This window comes from Zosterops lateralis, assembly GCF_965231275.1.
Source record: "Zosterops lateralis genome assembly, chromosome: 1".
In the NCBI taxonomy this organism is placed as follows: domain Eukaryota; kingdom Metazoa; phylum Chordata; class Aves; order Passeriformes; family Zosteropidae; genus Zosterops; species Zosterops lateralis.
The window spans coordinates 67905092-67926003 of record NC_139762.1 but is presented as its reverse complement, the minus strand read 5'-3'; the positions used below and the strand labels follow the sequence as shown (position 1 = coordinate 67926003).

Here is a 20912-nt window from a genome sequence, read left to right as displayed (position 1 = left end):
CCGCTGCCCCCCGCGCGCCGCCGGGCTCAGCTGAGCAGACAATGGGAGATCAAAGCCGGGATGGGGCGGGGGGAGGAGAGAAGGAGGAGAAGGAGCAGGAGGAGGAGGAGGAGGAGGATGGTGCCGGGCGCGGGGGGGGGGGGGGGCTCGGCTGGCGGAGCCGGCGGGGCGGAGAGCGGCGGTTCGCGTGTGGCGCTGCCTCTGCGCTCGATTAGTGTTCCTGGGGAGGGAGCGAGCGAGTGTAGCCGGCGGCGGCCGGAGGGGTGGGGGGGGCGGGGGGGCGAGCACGCCTGCCAGCCCTGTGGGCGCGCGCGGCGTGTTCCCGCGGGCGGGCGGGCGCGCGCTCGGGCGGGCGCGCGCTCGGGTGCGTGCGCGCCGGGCTGTGCGAGGGCGAGCGGGGAGAGCGGGCGAGTTGCGCAGCTGCCGTGCGCGCACCCCCCCCGCCGCCGCCGCCGCCAGCGCCAGCAGCAGCAGCAGCAGCAGCAGCAGCAGCAGGGGCAGGAACAGGAGCACCTCACTGGCATTTAACGAGCGGAGCTGCGAGTTGCGCTGGAGAGAGACGCGCAGGGAGGAGGAGGAAGAAGAAGAGGAGGAGGAGGAGGAGGAGGACGGGAAGAGGAGAAGGAGGAGGGGAAGAGGAGGAGGAGGAGAAGAAGAAAAAGAAGAAGAAGAAGAAGAAGACGAGGAGGAGGGAGAAGAAGAGGAGGAGGAGGAGGAGGCCAAACGGACAGCAACTGAAACAAAAGTATTTCCAAACCAGCACCCAACTCCACCTTGTGAGGCTCCCCCAGCATGGCTTCCGAGGAACTCTACGAGGTAAGAGCCCCCGCGCCCCGCCGGCCCTGCCCCCGGCCCCGCGGCCAGCGCACCCCGCCCCGCCGCACCCGCGGGCGTTGTGTGCCTCCCCGGGGCGCCGCCGGGCTTGTCACCCACCCCGGCCGCGCCGTGCCCCTTCCCGCTGGGCCCGGCGCCTGCCCCTGTGCCCGGCCGGCCCCCCGCCCCCCCGGCCCTCCCCAGCTTCGCCGGAGGAGGACGGAAATGTGACTGAACGGAGGAGACGGCAAAGTGTTCCCGTGGCCTGCGCTCCCCCCCGGTCCTTTCCCCACGTTCGCACAGCACTCGGGCTGCCGGAGGAGGAGGGGGGTGCTGGATGGGGCGAGCGGCGCTGACAGCCCCGGCAGCCAGCACGGCGGAGTGCGAGCCCGGCGCTGGGCGAAAATGTGAGCCGAGCCGAGTTATTGCCTCTGTCCGGGCCGGGGGTGGGGGCGGGAGGAGGAGGAGGAGGGCAGAGGGGCTTTCCTCTTGGATTCGTGTCCGTGCCAAAGTCCCGTGCCACCATCGTGTGCCTCGGCCGTGCGGCCAGCTGCCGCCGTGCAAAATATTAAAAATTTAAACTCCTCGGCTCTTGGTGCTCCAACGGTGGGGTTGAGGTTGCGAGAGGAGGCAGAAAGATTGAAAGTTGAGGCTGTGACACGCCATCCTTGGCTCGGCGCTCGGGAGGTGGTCAGAGCGCGTGCTGACGGGAGAGGGAGGTCGGGGGTGAGCAGGGGAACAAGGTGACAGCCCAACTTTGGATTTCCTATCTTACGTCTGCCGATTTCACATCCTTGCCCTTAACTGAAAAGCATCATGGTTCTCTTGGATTGAACTTCCTTGTTTTTATTTTTGCAAGAAGTCATCCCTTGGAGTGCAAAGCCATTGTTGTTTTGGAGCTGTTCTTGCCTTTTGGGTAGAGAAGTGGCCTCCCAAAACCAAAAATGCTCTTATCTGATAGTTAATATGCATCCAGATAGTGATCTATTAAAAATATATATCCAGAGGCTGGAACTCTTAAGGTTAAAAGGAGGCAGGTAGCCTTCAGGAGAGTTGACAGAAGATGTCTTACTGTGCAGTGGAGCACATGTGTCTCTCGTTAATGGAGTTACATCTGTGATGCCATCGGTGAGCAGACCCTGTAGAAGTCAGTGAAAGGTGTCCTGGGGGGTTTGTGTTTTTAAGCAAGTTGACTGTCAAGCCGAGGTGCTGAACTGATAGATAGAAAGAAGACCAAAGGCCTGTCTTCCCAAGACAGATAAATCATGGTTAATTGCTTTGGCGCGTTTCCCCATCCTCACAATGTGCCTTAAGCCAGTCTTGAAGGGATCATCCCTGGAAGCAGGAGAGAAATTTAGGAACCACTCTGCGTCTCAAAGGATTGCCAAAGACTTGCTTTGAATTTGAAGGAAGTTCTGTTGGGTTTGTGGAGTTGGGCCTGCAGACCGCGCTGTGGCCAACACTCGCTCTTGTGTGTTGCCGTGTTTGATCAAAGATGGACAATGCGATATCGATTTTGTTGGGCGCTAAGAAATGACAAAATTCTGTTTGCTGGGCATTGGACTGAGACTAAGAATGACCATTGTGCATGACTCTTCCTGGCTGTCTTCAGTTGTGTTCAGAGTGTTGACTCGTTGGCTCAGGGGTCTGTGGGGTGCGGGTGGCGCGTAGTGGCCGTGGCGCAGTGGCCGCTTCTGAAAAACACCTGAACAGATACTCTTAAAAATCAGACACATTCTTTAATCGTTCAATTGTGAAGTTTATTTAAGATGCCAAAATTGTCAGTGCTTTTGGACTCACATGTGGTCAAGCTGTCTCTTTTTTTTTCTAAATTGTTGTTCATTTTTGACAAGTTTTGTCTTATAATGAATTTTCTAGCCATGTCTGAAAAATCGTAAAATGATAAAAATTTTAAATATAGTGAGCACTAATTTGGGAAGGACATAGCTGCAAGTTGACCTGAAATATTAATTATTAAGTGATTTAAACTGTTTTGTGAACTGCCTGTGCTACTGACTGTGGGTTTTACTTCTGTTTCATGGTTGTTGTATTTATAAGTCATGCCATACAATATTGTTTAAATCTGGTGTTTGAAATCTGGTGCCATTTGTTATACTTCCATTTTTCCTTCTGGATCTTGATCTGGTGTCTTGATCAAAAAAATGTTGTGTAATCTATTTGCAATTGTTAGCTTAAGTATGAATGCCAACTATTTCTGCTGATATGTGTCATGGTTCTTCCAAAAAACAAATGAGAAATGCTCTTGTAAAAAAATGAAGGTAAGTTCATTTTTCTTTTTTTAAAAATGATCTTAATGGATTCACTTGTTTGTGGGATTCTTTTTATTCTGGATGTCATCCCTGAAGAGAGGGAGCAGATCTCTATGTAGGCCAGTGATTTGGAATTCAAAGATCAAGACCTTGAAATTTACTAATGGATTGGCAGTGTGACTGTCGGGCTGGCTGTATATCCTCAGTGTAATTTGTTCCTGTGCATTTTAGAGGTTGTGGTGATGACTATCCACTCCTTTTTTTTGCCTTTTTTGTTTCTTCCTTCTTTTTTACTGGGGTAGAAACATTGAACAGACACTTTTTTTTTCTAGATGGAAAATCAAACAATCAGCAATATTGTCAGCCTCTGTGAATGAAGCAAATAAGATACTTTTTCTGTTTGCGAGTTTGTTTCTTCAAGCGACAGTGTGTTTATTAGTGAGGTGGACAGACATGGAGAAGCTGGTGAAAAACACAGGTGAAGGAAAACATAAGAAAAGTTGCATTGGGTTTTTATTTCCCAAGCTTGTTTCACCAAGCATTGACATCTTATGGCACCTCTCTCTGTATGTGCCTCCTGCAATTCGTTAGTGTGGTTTTTGAAAAATACTTTGTACAGCCTTTGGGCAAATGGTAGGGTTACCACCTTCTTCAGTGTGACAACTTTCCTTTGGTTTACTGACCTGTTCCCCACCAACTGAAACATTGTTAGTCGGAAACGTTACTTTTCCTCATCATCTTCACGGGAGTAATTAGAAGTAGACCTCATTTCTAAGGTTCTGTCAGAAGCAAGCTATGGTTGCTCACTCTGCAGTCAAATCCCTTGACCTCCTTTGGCAAACTCTTGCAAATAATGTCTGGGATTGAAGTCATCCCGAGTTGTGGTTGGCGTGACAAGTTTGTTTGATGAAATGTGGAAATGATTCCATACTAGTGCTCTGTGGGAGAACTCTGTGCTAGCTAGCAGGTCAGATGTACCAAGTCTCAGTTGGTAGACAGCTACTAATATATGCTGAGTTTGGAAGAGTCTCTTTCTCTTAAAATTTAATAATTTGTTTTTCTATTAGGTGAGGTGGAAATGCGTTGAAGTTCTCTGCTGTTGGACATTGTATCTAATCAAATTATTGAGTGTTTCTGCCTTTTCTCAGGGAACTACTGCTACACCTGATACCCGTAATATACATGGCCCACTGGATCCATGTGTGTTGCTCTGGCTAGGCTTGGGTCACCATTGCTACTCATACCAAAACATTTTTATTGGGTTTTGCTGATGAATAAGCAAAACATTTTGTGCGAACTATGCCATGATGCCTTTTCTTCACTCTGTATTTCATCTTGGCATTCATTAGTCATAAACCTAGTGTTTTAAGGTGTCTTAACCAGTTTCCACTAAAATATTACAGATTAACATATTTAAAGTCCTGTACTTCAAAATTACACATTTTTGTATGTTTTATAGAATGGAAAATATATATTTATTTTTTAAAATTGTTTCAGTGCCTTGCAGAAAACATCTGCATTTTTTCATACTGTGTCTAGTATTCTCAAGGTGATACCTCACTTCCAGTGATGATTCAGTACTTTTGGTTTTATTTTTAGAACTAAAGCCTTTGACATTAAATTATACATATACAGTAAAATTACAAACTGAAACAAATTTTAGGAGCAACTGGCTGAAGTTCTATGGCCTGGCATTAAGCTATGTGTCAGGTTTAATCACCTAATAAGTAAACCCAAAGACACATATTCCAAGAAAATTTAAGCTTTGTATATAGAGTAGTGGCCACAAGTCAAAAAAAAAGCGATCCTATGGGCTGTTCTTCGTCTAGTATGCTAGTTTTTTAAATGATAGACTGTAGAAAACTGATGGAGAAATGCTGTCATTTTGTCTAAAATTTGATACTGCCTAGGAATTGCAACTTAAACCCAAAGTTTCTCTCACAGCCCTAGTAACACTGCAGCAATCAAGTTTTCATCATGTTTTGTGTGCATTTACTGGAAAGTTTAAACATTTGTTTAAATGAAATGGATTTACTGAAAGGGTAAATCCATTATCTACAGTATACACCTTGGAGTTGTAGTTTTTTATGGCTATTTGGTGAAAAAATACTATTAACACCAAATTAGAATTGGCTGTTCAGGCAATAGCCATTTTTTTTCCTCATTGAAATGGGTTGTTTTCATTCAACCCGTCTTGCAGGAAGTCCAGATTGTCTTGGGATCTGTCTTCTGCTGCTTGTTTCCGATGTGCTGATTCCCAAGACCTTGGTTAAAGATTTGTTCATAAGGAGGGTCTTATAGTCATTGAAGTGTAATGCCTGAGTTTTTATGAGTTTATTTTGACAACTAGTGGAAATGTTATTGCTTGTTTCAGGACTGGCAAGAGACTTAAATTTGCTTGACTGACCCTACCCAACTAAGACTAGGAGTTTACATCCGACATGTCTGTGTTGCGTCCACCCTTTAGGAACTCCACATATGACTTAAAATAGAATTGAGGATTAGCTGTTCATCCTCCATGGGTGACTTTCACTTCTTTGAATCAGAGCACAAATGCAAGAGCACTGCAGGAATGGAGCCATCACATTTAGTGCAAGAAACTTGACTTTTCCATGTCCCTTGCCGAGCTGCTTTTCACCAGCATGATTTGCCCCAGAACTCTGGACAAAATTGAGGACTAGTGCCCCGTCTTTTGGTGCTGCTGCAGGGGAAATGCCTGAGCTGCCCCTGGGCTTTTCTCCATTGTGCCCTGCCCTCCGTGGTGCCACTGGCCTGGCAAGGCTCAGGGCTGCTCCCAGAGTGAGCTCAAACACAGACAAGCAAAGGAATGAACCTCTGTCTGTGTCCCGTGTGGAATGCAAATGGTTCACAGATATAGAGATGTCTTAGCAGGTTTTATGCACAAATCTCTTTTGTATGTACATGTACAAAATATACACAGTAAAAAAAAGTTTTAATTTTTTCTCTTTTGAATTGCTCATGTCAATCACAGGGGAAAAAAAAAAGGATGGAAGGGAGAGAAAGTGGGAAAGAGATGCCTTATCCATAAAGCGTTTGAGGCTCTGATAATTCTTAACCTTCACAGTCTGTCTTTTCCTGTGATTTAATTTCTTGAGTTTTTTGGTCCATCAGACATTTACTACTGCCGTGCCAGTCACGTTTAGAGTTACAGAACAATTACTTCCAACTTGCAAGACTGTACTATCACAGAAGGTTGCTTCCACTATGCTGATGTTCAGTACCTCTTGAATGAGGATAAATTATCGGACACAAAGAACTTAATGAGACATGCCACAGCCCCTTGTTCTTCAGGAAGGTTGGCATAGCTGGAACAGCATCAGTGATGCTGTGTCCCTTTTAGACCTCTCAGTAGGTGCAGCTTCATTTCTTCCTGACTGCTGCAGCATTTCTGATCTGTGCCAAAGCAGTAAAAAAAACCAAGTTACTAACAGTTATGCTTTCATCTTATTCAACCAGAATATGTGATAACTGGATTTGCAGATCTGTTGGATATAACAGATAAGCAGCTCTATAATGCCACTCTTACTCCTCTGTAATAGATTCCGAATCTGCTGTTACTGGGCAGTGTATTATTTTTGTCTGTCTGTTGGAAGCACAAGCTCCACAAACTGTATTTGTAGGGTACAAAGGGATGCACAAGTCTCTCCCTGTTCTCTTCTGTGCCTGTGAGGTTTTGAATGGCTGGATGCCATGTGATAGATATTATGGGTCAATAAATACAGGGTTTATTATTTTTTTCATCTTAGAATAAAGTATTTATAATTCACATATTAAACATACCATGTGGTTTGTCTGACAGTATGTTGTTAGTTCAGAAAATATCTTAAAAGTTTGGTATTCTATATTATTAATTGTATTTTCCAGAACTGTAGTATCTCTCTAAGAAGAGCTTTTATTTTTCTAATTTCTGATGAGCTTTTAATATTTACACACAAGAATTTTGTTCTCTTTGAAATAATTTCTTTGAACTTCTCTCCATATTACTTAGAGGAAAAGAAAACTGGCATGTTACTGGCTCTATAAAGCACTATACAGTATACACTTTATAGTGTATATAGCTTTATAGTACACTATACAGTGTACACTTTACACTATAAAGGCAAAAATATTTACTGTTTTCATAAACATCCTCAGGAGATTTACATGTGTCCCTTAATGATGACCTGTGGCAGATATTTTTCAAGGCATCTATTAATATGCATGAATACATAGGATGGATATGGATTGAAAAACATTTCTTAATCATAGATTTTAAAATTACTTTAAAGCCACTTTGGTAGGATTAATTACAAAATAAAGTAACTGTTTTCTAGTATCTTTTAACTGTAAATTAGTTGTATTGAATAGTGGAACTACTGTAACTCACGTTTGTTGTGATTCTTCAGTGAGGCTTCACATTTTATTATCACAGCACATACGATAAATTAGTAAAGCTCTGATCAAATCTTTCTTCTTGGCCACGTAAAGTGTGAGGGTTTGTTTCGTTTCTTTTGTGGGGAAAGATAAAGTATGTATTTCAAGTGGCCTAACCACATTTGTAGTTGTGCTTCTCTAACTCTTCTGCCCCCACAGTTTCTTAAAGTTTACACCTTTTAAGGAAATTAGGTGTAAATGCTCATTCTTGTCTGATTGTCATAGTAGCACATGAAAAATCGAGACTTGTTTTTTTAAATATCCAGAATTGAAGGGAGAGGGAGGAGCTTCCTCTCGTCCTCTCGTCCTCTCGTCCTCTCGTTCTCTCGTCCTCTCTTCCTCTCTTCCTCTCGTCCTCTCGTCCTCTCTTCCTCTCTTCCTCTCTTCCTCTCCTCCTCTCTTCCTCTCGTCCTCTCTGCCTCTCTTCCTCTCTTCCTTTTTTAAGTGACTTCGTGATTTTCATTTTACAGAGACATTTAAATACTTCTCAAAGCATCTCCACTTCCTGTAAAATACTGGATTATGAAAATTTACTTGGTTTAGGGCAAAATGAGAAAAAATTACTTTACTTTGGAGATGCCACAGTTTAAAGCAAGTTGTGGGAAGTATATTATGGTGTATTTATCACAAAAAAATGTTATGTGTACATTTTGTAAGTACGTATGTAGGGGAACCATTGAGGTACATTCTTAAGAGTGTTGAAATGGATATGTATCAACTTCAAAATACTTTCAAGACTATGATGTGTTGAGTGTTGTATTCAGTGGATATTCATAAGTCTGTAATTTATGAAGTTCCATTAAATGCAATTCTTCAATGAAGCATCATCAGGATATTGCTAACATTTTGTTGTTACCAAGAACTAGATGTATGAAGGGTACAAAACAATTGAAAGTAAATTTTTGAGAGTTAACTGGAATATAGCTTGGATAGTTGCTAAGTCATGCTTATTTGTTTTGATTTCAGCACCTGATTTTCCCCAGTTCTTTGTGTATATAAAACACAGCTCATGATGGCACAGTGTGACAATTCCATTTTGCTTCCTCGGTGAGGTCACTTAGAGAGTTAAAACCAACAGACTTGGGATTGTGTCTGTAAGAAATAATGGAAATGTAAGGCTCTATGTACTGACACAAAAGATCCATCCAGTTCAGCACCCCAATTCCTATCACAGGTCCATAATGTCTTACTGTAGAGCAAAAAAATGGGAAATGTGGCACAGCAATAGTCACTGGGAGCTTTCATGGCTGGCTTTGTTGGGAGAAGGCAGATTTCAGTCTTGGTTATAAAGTACTGGCAGCATAACCTGAGCTGCCCAGATGTTCAGAGCCCACGTTCATTCCCTGCACACATCTGCCAGGGGGTTGTGGCTGCAGGCCACAAATACGTTGTTCCTGAATTCTGTGTTAACTTGAACTCAGATTTTTCAAGAAGAGGTTGTTAGTGTATGTGATCAAACAAAACAAACACTGACTCTGTGTGAAACCTCAGGTCATCAGCAGTGTATGCTCTAGATAACCTACAGAGTCTTCAGCGCAGACTTGATGTGCTTAAAGACTGTATCCCAAAATAAGGTCTAGCTGGAAGCTTTGTGTGAGTACACTCAGCCTAGAAAATTTGGAGAGAGGAATGTGCCCACAAAATAAGACAAACTGTCATAGCACTTGCAATAATAACTCTAGGAATTAATCTCATTGTTTTAAGTTACTACTATTTTGTAAGTATAAACCACAGTAGATTGTACTGAAGTATAATATATAAAATTAGGGAGACTGAAAACACGAAAAAACAGTGTTTATTTCTCCTCTGTAGGCTTTTTGCCATATAGTTACTTCATAATATAACTCCTAGGTGGCCAGTCATGTTTTCAAGACTAGCACATTTTTTCTCAGTTGTTTAGGTCACAGATAAGGACCAAACTTGATCTTGGATTAGCAGTGCTTTCTAAAAACAAAGAAACATAGAGTAAGAGCAATGACGTTTATGTCAGACAGAATCTTTAGCTTTTGTTCTTAGTGTATTTTTCTGTGGAATTAGTTTGTAAATATAGTTATGCTAAATAGATATATTCAAAGCAACGTGTCAGTTGAGTGAGCATTTCCAGCAAAACAATTTGTAATGTTTCCTGAAAATGATGCTTCAGCCCCAGCTTGCCACCCTCTTGCAGCTGAAGGAGTAACTAACTGGATAATGCCAATGTCCAAGCATTCCCAAGTGTAACAGAAGATTTAATGGAGTGCAGTTTTAGAGCAATCAGTCAGTTTTCATTTGTGATATAGCAAAGTTAGAAGTTTCAAAGAGGAAATTTAAACTGTCGGTGCGCATCAGGTTTTTTTTGGTAATATACGTATGTAGAGAAGGTTAAAGCCCAGCTTTGAAATTTGTTCTCTGCTTTGTCTGGTTCATATGCTTAATGTTATATGCTTCGGATTTTGATTTGATTGTACAAAAGGGAATGTGTTGAGTGGGAGGAAAAAAGGACACTTGATGTCTATTTGGCTTTAATCTGAAATAACTTCCATAAGACAGTATAATACGGAAGTCTAGGACAGGTTCATCATTACATGACTTTTGAAGACATTGGCTTCCAGAGAATTAATATTAGAATGAGCTGTATTTTTACCCAGGTCATCAAGGAATGATCAATAACAACTAAGAATTTTTTTTCCAGATGCTGAAGGCAAGTAAGTTAGCTTCCTGTTTCAAAAGATCTGCCAGTGTTTCAGATTCTATTTCACTCCTGTTAGAGGCATCTCTTTTCTATCAGGGCAGCTCCTTAATTGATTTGTTTTTCCTCTCTCCCGCATTGTACTCATCAGCTCTCCTGAGGTTTGTGCTTATTTATTTAAACTACCCAAGAATAAAATTTTAGGTTCTGAATGAGAAGATGGAAATCACTATATTTGAGGATGCTTCTTTGAGATGTAACACTGTACGACTATTAAAACATGGAAGCTGATGCATCAAGCAGATGTTGATTTGACAGCTTATGTCAAATGTCAAAATTCCCATGACTACAGAAACCCCATAGATATAAAGGATAATGACTTCACAAAACTTTAAAACTGTACAAAGGTGGGATCTTGTTCATTTTTTCATCAGCAGGATACACATCACAGGTGTATGCAAACTGTACCATGCTCCTCTACTTTCTTAACAATAAAGATTTAATGACATGGTTGCTTGTCTTTTATTGGATTTTTATTTAAAATGTTTCTTGAGGAAAATCATTAAAACACCTTATCTTTAAAACCAGTTCTTTACAAGGATTGATTTGGATTTTAGGTTCACTTTTGCCCTGAAACTGGTGTGATGCAGAACAGGTATATTGAGTAAGATGGTGTTTTGGGTGTTATCTGTGCATGCCACAAAACGTGGATTTAGTGGGGAGATAGAGTGAGCACTGGGACGTGATATGGTTTCTGTCCCCATGAATGTTAGGTTTTGAGCCACTCATAGTGACAGATGAAACTTTACTGTTACTCATGTGTGTCTATACCCATATTATTTTCCTACATTTATCCAGATAAAATCACTTGCTATGCTCTGTTCTTCATACTTTCAGATACTTATGAAAAGAAAGCAATGATGGACAGCTGTCTGTTAAGTTATACTTAGAGTGTGAGATGTATTTTTTCAGTACAACTGAACATTTTAGTTAAATGTAATGCTGGTATTGGTCTGTAAAATGTGAAGTTCTTTATTGGTGTGTGTTATTTAAATATATTCAGTATTAAGTGAATTATCCAACTCTTAAGTTCCTTGTTTAAGCAATTACAAATGCGTTTATTCTAAAAAATGCAATTCTTCACACCTGAGTGTATATATATGGCTAATCAAAGCTAAGAAATGTAACAAGACTGATTCCTTGCATACACACAAACTAATTTCTTTATTATGGTATTCTTACCGTCAAGCAAAAATAATGGGAATGAATGAGTGTCATCATTCTAGCCTATATATCTCTATATATGGGTTTATTATTTCTATTAGTAAAATAATGCTTTGTTTGGCCCTTTATTTTTTCTTATGTGCACTTGTTTATATTTATGAAGCTTGAACTGAAAGTGTGTGATTAAAGGTGATTAATTTGGAAAAAGGGATTTTATATCTCTATATGCCAAATAAAGACTTAAAGTATACTGAGACAGTAAATTATGAGAAGGGGAAGAAGGTAAATAGTGCTTGACTCTAGAAGCAGTGGAATTTTATCTTGTGCTTTTCACAAAATTAGTGCTCCTTTCCTATTCATTTGTCTCTTTTGTCCAGTATTTGAGTTCTACCTTCCCAATGTCTTTGCAATACCTGCCTCTCTCATTTTCAGTGAAACCACCAGAAAATTCTTTTTCCATCCAACTTGTTCAGAAGAGAGCACTTTCAGTGTGGAATTAGTTGTCTATTGATTGTAAAATAAGGATGTTTTCTGTTTTTCTGCAAGAATCTAGAACTCGGTTATGTAGTGAGTAAAAGGCCTATGCATTAAAATTGGTTTATCTTTTGTAGAAAGATGGGTAGGCAGGTGTTGTTGAGTGAAAATTGAGGTTCTCATCATTAGGACACCTGAGTGCTGTCTCAAAAAATGTAATTCTCCCTTTTCTCTGTCGCAGTCTAGCATTGAGCGCATCACTCAGACTCGGTATTTCAGAGATGATTGCTCATCTCCCTGACAAAGTTTGAATCCCTGAGCCAAAGCACAAGCAGAATAAATCCTTTTTCTTTTTTGTGCTTCTTTTTTCCCCCCAAGTAAATATTGTCAGAACATCTTAGAATAAAGAGCAGGCTAATTGGGTCTGATAAAGAGAAGCTATGCTGCAAGTACAAGCTACAGACAGACCCGTCCCCTTTTATGTCGGTGTTTGGTTTGGTTTTCATGGGGCTAACTGCAGAGAGGTATTCAATTTGCATGCAGTGTTATATCTGATGTCTTCTGCAGTAAGTGAGTACTTTAGGCCCAGAAGGCCCTTTAGACCATCTACGTGAAATTTCTCTGAAAGGTCATAGACTTCATCCCCTTCCTCTGTAAAAAAATATCAAAAAGCTAATTGGGTTAATTTAGTCAGTTAAGTTAAATATACTTAAATCTGGCCTCCTAAGCAGTAAGGTTTTGTTTCCTTTTTCTACAGTCTTCTGATCCTAATGCAGGATAATACCCAACTTTTCATTCATTATAGGCTTTCCCTTGGGGCTGTAAACTGTGTTAGTAGGTGAATGTTGCTAAGGGATTGTACTGTTGAAGCATAAAGAGTTTAGGCACAGCACTGAACTACTATGGTGTAACCTAAGGTTTGTTATCTGAGTGACAATGACTGATCAAGTAATGTTTTTAAATAATTGTATTTTACTTCCTTTTATTTTAAATCTTGGAAGGTGTTTGGGTGGCTACACTTTATGATTGCCTTCAGTAGTCTTTGCTGGGATCGCTCTGCAGTTCCTTCTGTTTGAGCCACAGCAGCAGCTTGGCCATGTTTTAAGAGGGTTGGAAAATTGATCTGGCATCATTAAAAACAACCAAACAAAAACCTCGGGCTCAGAAATGTTTGTTCGGTTGAAGCAGTTCCTCAGCCTGTTTCTGTGCGTGGCCATACATGTACTAGCCAGGATGACAAAGCAGGTGTGGAAGGTTATTGGAGCTGTTGAGCTTCTGAGTGATGGCCGCAAAAAAACAGCCTCAGTGAGCAAGCCCTGACACCAGGGGGAAAACTGTCCTGACAGTGTTTGTGTTGGTTTTTCCTGTAATGTTTCTTTGAATAGTGTGATATTTAACATTTAGGAGACTGTCTATTCCTTGTCCACTTTCAGCTGTGGGTACTAGGGCTCTCTTCTGTGCAGCTTAAACAAATTTAAGTGCCACAAGCCTTACTTGCCACCACTGTCTTCTCCAGGAAACCGCTCATTCTTCCTCCTTCCTTTGCACCCACACCGATTCCTGTCGCTGGGTGAGGTGAACGCTCATTAAGAAAGCTTGCCTAGCTGAACGTTGCCCACTGCTTTTACAGAAATAGTTTTCTGGCAATTTGTTGACTGGCCAATGTTGAAATCCAAGAGGTGCCACTGGAAAGGAAGAAACAGAAATATATGGCATATTTGAAGAGAGGCAGGAGAAAATGGGTTAGATATGGGGGATGGTTGCAGCAGTGACTTGGCTCTGTTTAAAAAAAAAAAAAAAGAATCTGTCAAACTGCAAGCTTAATTTTCAGCTGGATCAACTCGCTGGACAGACTTGCAGTGCGACTGCACAGCTTCTTGCCCATGGCTTGAGCTGACTCAGAGCCGTGTCCCCGGACTCCACCTTGAGGTCACAGGCTTGAGGGATGGAGCGAGGAGCGGCGCCCGTGGGGGAGAAGGGCTGGAGCGCGGTCAGAGCTCTGCAGGCGCTCTGAATGGATGCTTTAGTGGCTGCTCACCCTCCCATTGCCTGTGACAATGGCAAACTTGTGCTTGCACGAATTGGGGATTCCAGTTACTTCTCAGTGTTGCAAAACTTACAATTCCCTGAATTTTACTTTCATCATAGCAGTTGCAAAGCTTGGTGAAACTTAGTACCTTTAGTGTGCTATGCAAGTAATGGTAATTCTGCAGCAGGGTAAGGCTGTATTTTCCTTGTCCACCTTGATTATACTGTAACATGCTCTGAGGCTGTTGATGCAAACCCAGTTTGAAGATGCAGGTGACATACAAGCGTAGTTAAAAAGTATAATTTATTTCTCAGTGTTCTGGTTATTCACTGAGTGGGCAGTGGGCAGGGAGTGGGATGAGACAGGATGTCTCCTTGTAGTTGAGCTCGCTTTAAGCTGCATTTCATTTAAAATGCTGATATTCATAAAGATTATTTTTAGCCCCTCCAATGGAATTAAAGTTCAGAGTGTAAGTGCCGTCAATATGTTTTGGGTAGAAAAACTTAGGCTTTAATTACTTTTGGTTTCAGTTTCACGAGCAGGAACAAATTATTTTCGTTTTGAGTGTGTTTACATGAAGGTGGGAAAACTGATAAGGAAAGTAAACTGCGTTGCTCTCTAAGCCCTTCCAACACGTAAATAAAAAACAGTTAGGAAGAAAAAAATATCTATTAATACTAAAGACTACAAGGCCAGTACTGTGTTAGGAAAGTATTTGAGAATATAGAGATAATAATTGAGTGAGAGTTTAGAAAGCAGCTGAGTGCTTTTAAGTGCCCCAAATCCAATGTTCTCAGTTCTTTTTGTGTGTGTGTAATCCCCTTATTTTGCTTATATTAAGTAAAAATGTTATCTCAATTATTTAGGTATAGGTAATACTTAAGAAATTTATTATTTCTGTATGGTAAATATTATTATAAAATACAAGACTATGTATTCAGCATTTTAAAGACAATTTTATTAAAAAGATTTAATATAGTTATTATAAATTCTGCATTTGTATGCAGTTTGAAAACATGAAATAGCTTAAAATATTGGTTATCCAGGGGTGTAACACACAAAAATTAAAATTGCCTGAATGTACATTCAGATGACTCACTGTTTTAACAGGTGCATGTAGCAATAAGTTTTAAAGCTATACTTAGCTTCTAAGCCAGTACAATTTAATAGTAATAGTATTGCCAGCCATTGACATTGGTCCTTCATTTGGTTAAAAAAACCCAAACCAAAAAATTATTAAATAAATAATTTAAAAGTAGAAAACAAGACTACAGTCAGAAAAAACCCATTCTATTGATTATTGTCTAGAAACTCAGTCCAATATATTCAAATTTATTTACTTGCCAACAAAGTATTTAAAACAAACCCCAAAACAAACAGGGAATACTTTAGACTACTTATGTGAAAATTACTAAATCAAATAAACTTTCAGTGTGCCAATTTTTCTTGAGTGCCCCACTTCAGCAAGAGCAGAATGAAATTATAAAATTGTCCATTATTATTGGCCCTTCCACTCTTCCTCAGCTGTGACATAGTTTTAACAGCCAGCCTGGCCTAGACTAGGTTCATTACACACAGAAAACAAGGAATAAAACATTCTGGTTTTGATTTTCACAAGATAAAAGTAAATAAAAAAAGTATACACTTAAGGATAGAAAGTTACCTCAGCAAGTTCTGTAAGGTCTACATTTTCTTTTTTTAGACCTAAGGCAGGTTTTCCTTATATTTATGAGACAGAGTAATTTTTCTCTAAATGTCTAGATGCAAGAAACTGTGCGCTGTTATCTCAAGTGATTACATTAGCTGATGATTATTGACATTTTCTTGGAATTACTGATATGTGTAGGTCATCATATTTTTCTGAGAAAAAGCAACTGTGTTGTCTTCAGTTTTACTCTTCTGACAAAAGTGAGATGATATATAAGATCATTTCCATGAAAACAATCAGCACTGATAGTTATCATTGCTTATTTCAATGTTCTACCAATACTGGCTTTGTCAATAATACATGATCACTCTAAAGGGATGATTTCCTAGAAACAATGTAATACAGATTTTACTGAAAATATAAAGAATGCAGTTTTGCTTCAAAGTTATATTACTTTCAAATAAAAGCTACTCAGGTGTTTTTTAATTCCTATAATGAAAAGTCATTAGGGATAGGTATGAAACTGTCATAGTGCAGTAAGGCAGAGGTGAATATTCAAATATATGAAGATTCAGAGAAAATGCCGTGAACAGTAGTGGCTATTAGCTGTCACAAAAAAACACCCCACAAACATTCATAGTAGATTATATAGACATTAATCATAAACCTTCTATCCATGGAGTTAAGATCAATATGAAAATTCTCTTATCTATTGAGAGCAAAAAAATGCCAGTAAAAACATGTGTCCTCTAGATAGGAACATTAATAGTTGAGACAGAAATGCTGAAAAAAATATTATTCTATGGCTTTTTGAAAAACATGCTGTGAGTCAGACTACTGTTGTTTCCTGGCCAAAATCTGGATGTTTGTTATCAATTTACAGTGACTTACAAATAAATATTTCTTTATTCTGATAGAAGCAAACAAATTTAGTTTTTCTTTAGTCTACAGGAGACTGGATTTAAAATAAACAAACAAAAAACTGCGACCAGTTGAAGATATCTGAGGTGTTGTGGTTTGTATTTTGGTTTGTGTTAGTTTTAATTGTTTAGAAGTGTAAATTAGATGGGATAGACCAGGATGTAACATAAGTACTAGACTGGGCAGGTTGATTGCAAAAAGAACTGTAAATGTTGAAATGAGAACTGCTTAGCAGAAAATTAAAACAGAGTCACTGTTTGCCCAAGTTTTCATGACCATTTGAACTGATCTATACTTGCTTCTTTATTCTGAGGCTGAAAATTCTCATTGACAAAGATACTCATGTAGGTATAGTAAGCTTCTGTAAAGCACCTGATGCAGTACTGCACAGTATTCTGACTTCTGAAATAAGTCTCCTTGCTAAGTCAACACAACATGGTCCATATCAAATGTATTTCAAACTGGTTGACTGGCAGATCATAAAGCAGTAATAGATTAAGGATATTTATGTTGGATTTTATAGAAGTTTTTTACAGCCCATTACTTTGAGGATTTGGATAATCATCTGCAGGAAAATGAAATGTAATCTTTGGTAAAATGCATATGTGGAAAAATGGATGGATTAATAAGTGTGAGGGGTGGTCTGTACCCAGTTAATGGGGATCATTTGAACCCACATTAATATAGCTGAAGATACCTGTCCTGACAGTAGGGTCATACATGCAGAATGGAGAGTGGTGCTTTGGAAAGGAGTAATTTGGTGATAAAATACAGCAGCTGAAATCCACATTGCAATCTCTCAGTATGGATATTGGGGATCTCAAGTGGAGTTTGGTGTGCTGTTACCTTGCTGTGTAGCTTTTAGTGAGATGTTAGAAAATTGCATCTTACTTGAGGTTAAAGTGAAAAAAACCACTAAAACCTAGGTGAACTTACCAAGATTTAGAAAAACATGTCAAGAAAAATTAAAAACCTTAAAAACAAATAAGTCAACAAACCCTGGTGTACAGCAGGAGCCTGGAGAAGCTCACTCTGTGCAGTATTTGGCAAAGGTGACTGATGGCCTGTAAGTACTTACATGGGGAAAGATTTCAGACAAAGTACCCCCACTAGGTTTTGGATGACAAAATGCAGGAGCTCAAAGCTGAACTCAGGTATATTACTTCTAGAAATAGAATAAATTTAAAATTGAAGTCAGTTATCTATCAGAACAGCATTTAAGGATGTTCTGGATCATCAGGAAAAAAAAAAAGCTGTGAATTTTTCCAAAAAGATGCCTTTAGTTCTAGCATAATATGCTCTGATGCAGGAATTTTGGGGTGAAATTCTCTCTTACATAGGAAGGCAGACTAAGTAATTGTTACTTACACAGGTCATCTACAAAATCTGGTTTGAAAAGTGTTTTCAGCATCAAAGACACGCTGTGCTCCGTTGTAACGTACGCCTGTGTTTTTGATGGGAAGGTTGGAAAAAGAAGGGGAAGGTTGGGGATGTAATGAGAGGATATAATAAAGAGGAGTTTAAATTTTATTTTATAGAGAGGAATTAAGTGTGAGATTTATTAAATCAAAATATGTGATCATCCCAAGCAACACATACATCTTCCATATAGCATTTCAAAAGGTTTTTGCATGCTAATTGTGTGAATTAGCAACCAGCTGGGAACAATACCCTGCTATTTGTTAAAGGAGAGACAAAAAAGTTCTTCTAGACAGGAAAGAATCTACATTGTTAACAGATGACCTGAAAGTTCAGCTCATTGAAAAGGCAAATATTTTGACCAGGAGAATAATTCTTCCTGTGGAGCAGTATGAGTTGCCGTGCTAAAGCCCTACAGCTATTTTTAACCATGTCACAGCTATTGAGCTTAGTCTTCAATTTAGTTCATAAACAGTGTAAAAAAGACTAAGTAGGTCTTTCTTTTTGATGAATGTAGAGGTGAATATGTCAGAATCCCCCTTTTTTTTGCAATTTTTGTTTATTTTGTGCAATTTCTACATTGGTTTTAACAGTTTGGACATAGATTTTTGTCATTTGTTGTCAGTATCTGCCACATTCTGTTGTGTTAAACTCCAGGAACACTATTGCACGGGAGTAAATGTGAGCAAAAGATGAAGTTGCATGTGAAATGAAGGTTGTTATGGGCTAAGAGGAAAAAAGTGGAGGGTCTGTATAAAATCCTTCTTCCTTCCAAAAAAGCTTGAACACTTCTGTGGTTTAAGAAGTATTATTCCAGTTTTGTTTTGTGGCAGTTGCACAGAAGAATTTGAGTTCAATATGTAACTTTTGAGCTTGCCTAGAGTCTTTTGGATGCTTGACTTGGGCATCTAAAGTCTTTATTAGAAAATCTTTGATTTCCAGTATTCTAGGTTTTTCTGTTTTAAATGCTGATGTTTTTTGGGTTTTTTTTTTACTATGATAAAGGTCTCTGGATTACTTCAGTGCTTTCCAACAGTAAAGTTGTTACCTAAATTATGTCTGCAAGTTAAGGTTCTTCACAAGATATGTTTGTAATATAGTTAGTATCTTATTGAAAAATATTTGTAGGAATGAAATGCTGTTTTTAAGACCTACATGCATAGTAGATTTAAGATGTCTCATTTTTCAAAGACATTAGACAGGAAAATGATACATCCAGGTAAATATATTTTAACTTCAGAAATGGACATCGTGGACAGGGTTATTTATTTATGTAGGTAGTTTTTTGTGGCAATCTCTGAATGTTATTTTGTGATATAACTCTTGAGACTGTGTACTGTGTATTTAGATATTATATGGTTTCTTTGGGACATGCTGCAGATCTTATGCTCAATCTGTGTATGTTTGCATACACAGATACTGCCTGTTTTGGGAAGAAAACAAGCATCTTACCTATTTAATTATCAGTCCTTGCACTGTGGAAAATGTGTAAAAAAACATGACCCGAACAGGACAAATAACTATGAATTGCACGGAATGCAAAGCCCAATGAATTTTCTTCCTTTCACTTTTGCAGTTAGTGAGTTTACTCACTGTATCTATCAAAATGATGAAATTGGGTCAGGCCTAATATTTTCCTTCTTCATCTCATCACTTCCCCACTCCAATGCTAATGTTTGTGGGACAATAGGAAGCAGGCACGATGTACTAAATTCGTGATAACTTGATGATTTGGTGGCAGGCTGAGAATAGACCAGACTACTTTTGAATATTTTTCATGGAAATGAACTAGAAAGTGTAACCACACACACAAACGTTCCTTATGTTAGGGCACGTTTTGATAGTTCACTCTAACTTTTTAAATAACTACTTAGACAAAGACCATTTGACTAACCAAAAAAAGAGATACAATATTAGTGAAATTATACTGAGTCTGCTCTTTGATACAGTTAATTTGCAATACGTAAGTGTTATCACAAAAAAAAACCACAAAAAACCCACAAAAAACTTCAAATTCAGCTTCCATCAAATTATGAGATGATTACTCTTGCTTGCCTGATAAAGACAATATAAACAAATTTAGGTTAGCCCCTTGTTCATATATACTAGATAAATCTGATTAAACTCAAGGACTGTGCCTAAGCGTATTTCTTTTTTTCTTTATAGATTTTGTACCACATTGTAAAAATACTGTTATTTACGTCACAAATTGAAACACTTTCAATTGAGGAAATGCCAGATGAAAGGTTTCCTGTGTGTTCTTAATTCTCTTTATATCTAATTTATGCACAGACTGGATCATAGGTCTTGTGGTCAGGGAATAAAACCATTTGCAATCATAATTGCCAGAGAACTGGAAGGTTTACAGATTAGCACAGCTAATCTACCCTTTTGGGTGCATTTAGTGGGAAGGGGTTCTTCCCCTTTAGTGCTCCCAGAGGAGAAGCATAAGCCATGAACAAAAACCTGCCATGCTTAAGTTCGCCTGTTTGTCCTTATTCTCGAGGACAAGAGATTCCCCATATACTTACAAGGCAATGTATGTTGATATCCTGCCCTTTCCTCATCTCCTCAGTTGGGTATTCCCTCTACCAACATGTGTAGTCACGATTCCATACAGAGACATCTTAGGGAATTTATCCAGCTGAAAAGTCTCTCTCATAACCCTCAATATTTTTTCTTTTTTCTCTCCTGTTTTGCTTAATAGGGTTAGTTGCAGGCTAGATTTTCTTCCACAAACAGGTTCAGTTTGAATTTTGGCAATCCCATGCATATTACTTTAAAGAGCTGTGAAAAAGCATCCTTGGACTATTAATCTGCTGGGTTTCAGAAGCTGCTGACAACTTTGGAGGTGGTATAACTTCTAAACGAGACTGCTGTTGTAAGGAAACTTTATATTTGCCATTATTTCACTACCAACTCTCTTATAATGAAACGTCTTTAAAGTGGCATGAGAGTTACTTTAAAGATAAAATAACTTTTTAGTAGAAATACCAACTTTTTGTATTGGTT

At 39.4% G+C, this 20912-nt stretch overlaps 1 protein-coding gene and 1 long non-coding RNA gene across 2 annotated transcripts in view; one reads left to right on the top strand and one right to left on the bottom strand.

Annotated features, from left to right (window-relative positions):
• The first annotated feature begins 465 nt into the window (after positions 1–465).
• The window catches only part of CDYL (chromodomain Y like), a 106414-nt gene continuing 85967 nt past the window's right edge, over positions 466–20912 (top strand). The window contains exon 1 of the mRNA XM_083855780.1: positions 466–816. Coding sequence (XP_083711906.1) covers positions 793–816 — 24 coding nt within the window. The 5' untranslated portion in view covers positions 466–792. The remainder of the gene's footprint in view (positions 817–20912) is intronic.
• On the bottom strand, positions 5321–15677 carry LOC310918282. The gene is made up of 3 exons (XR_014591639.1): positions 15576–15677; positions 13378–13568; positions 5321–6497 (listed from the first exon to the last, which is right to left on the bottom strand). It is a non-coding gene; the product is annotated as an uncharacterized lncRNA (long non-coding RNA).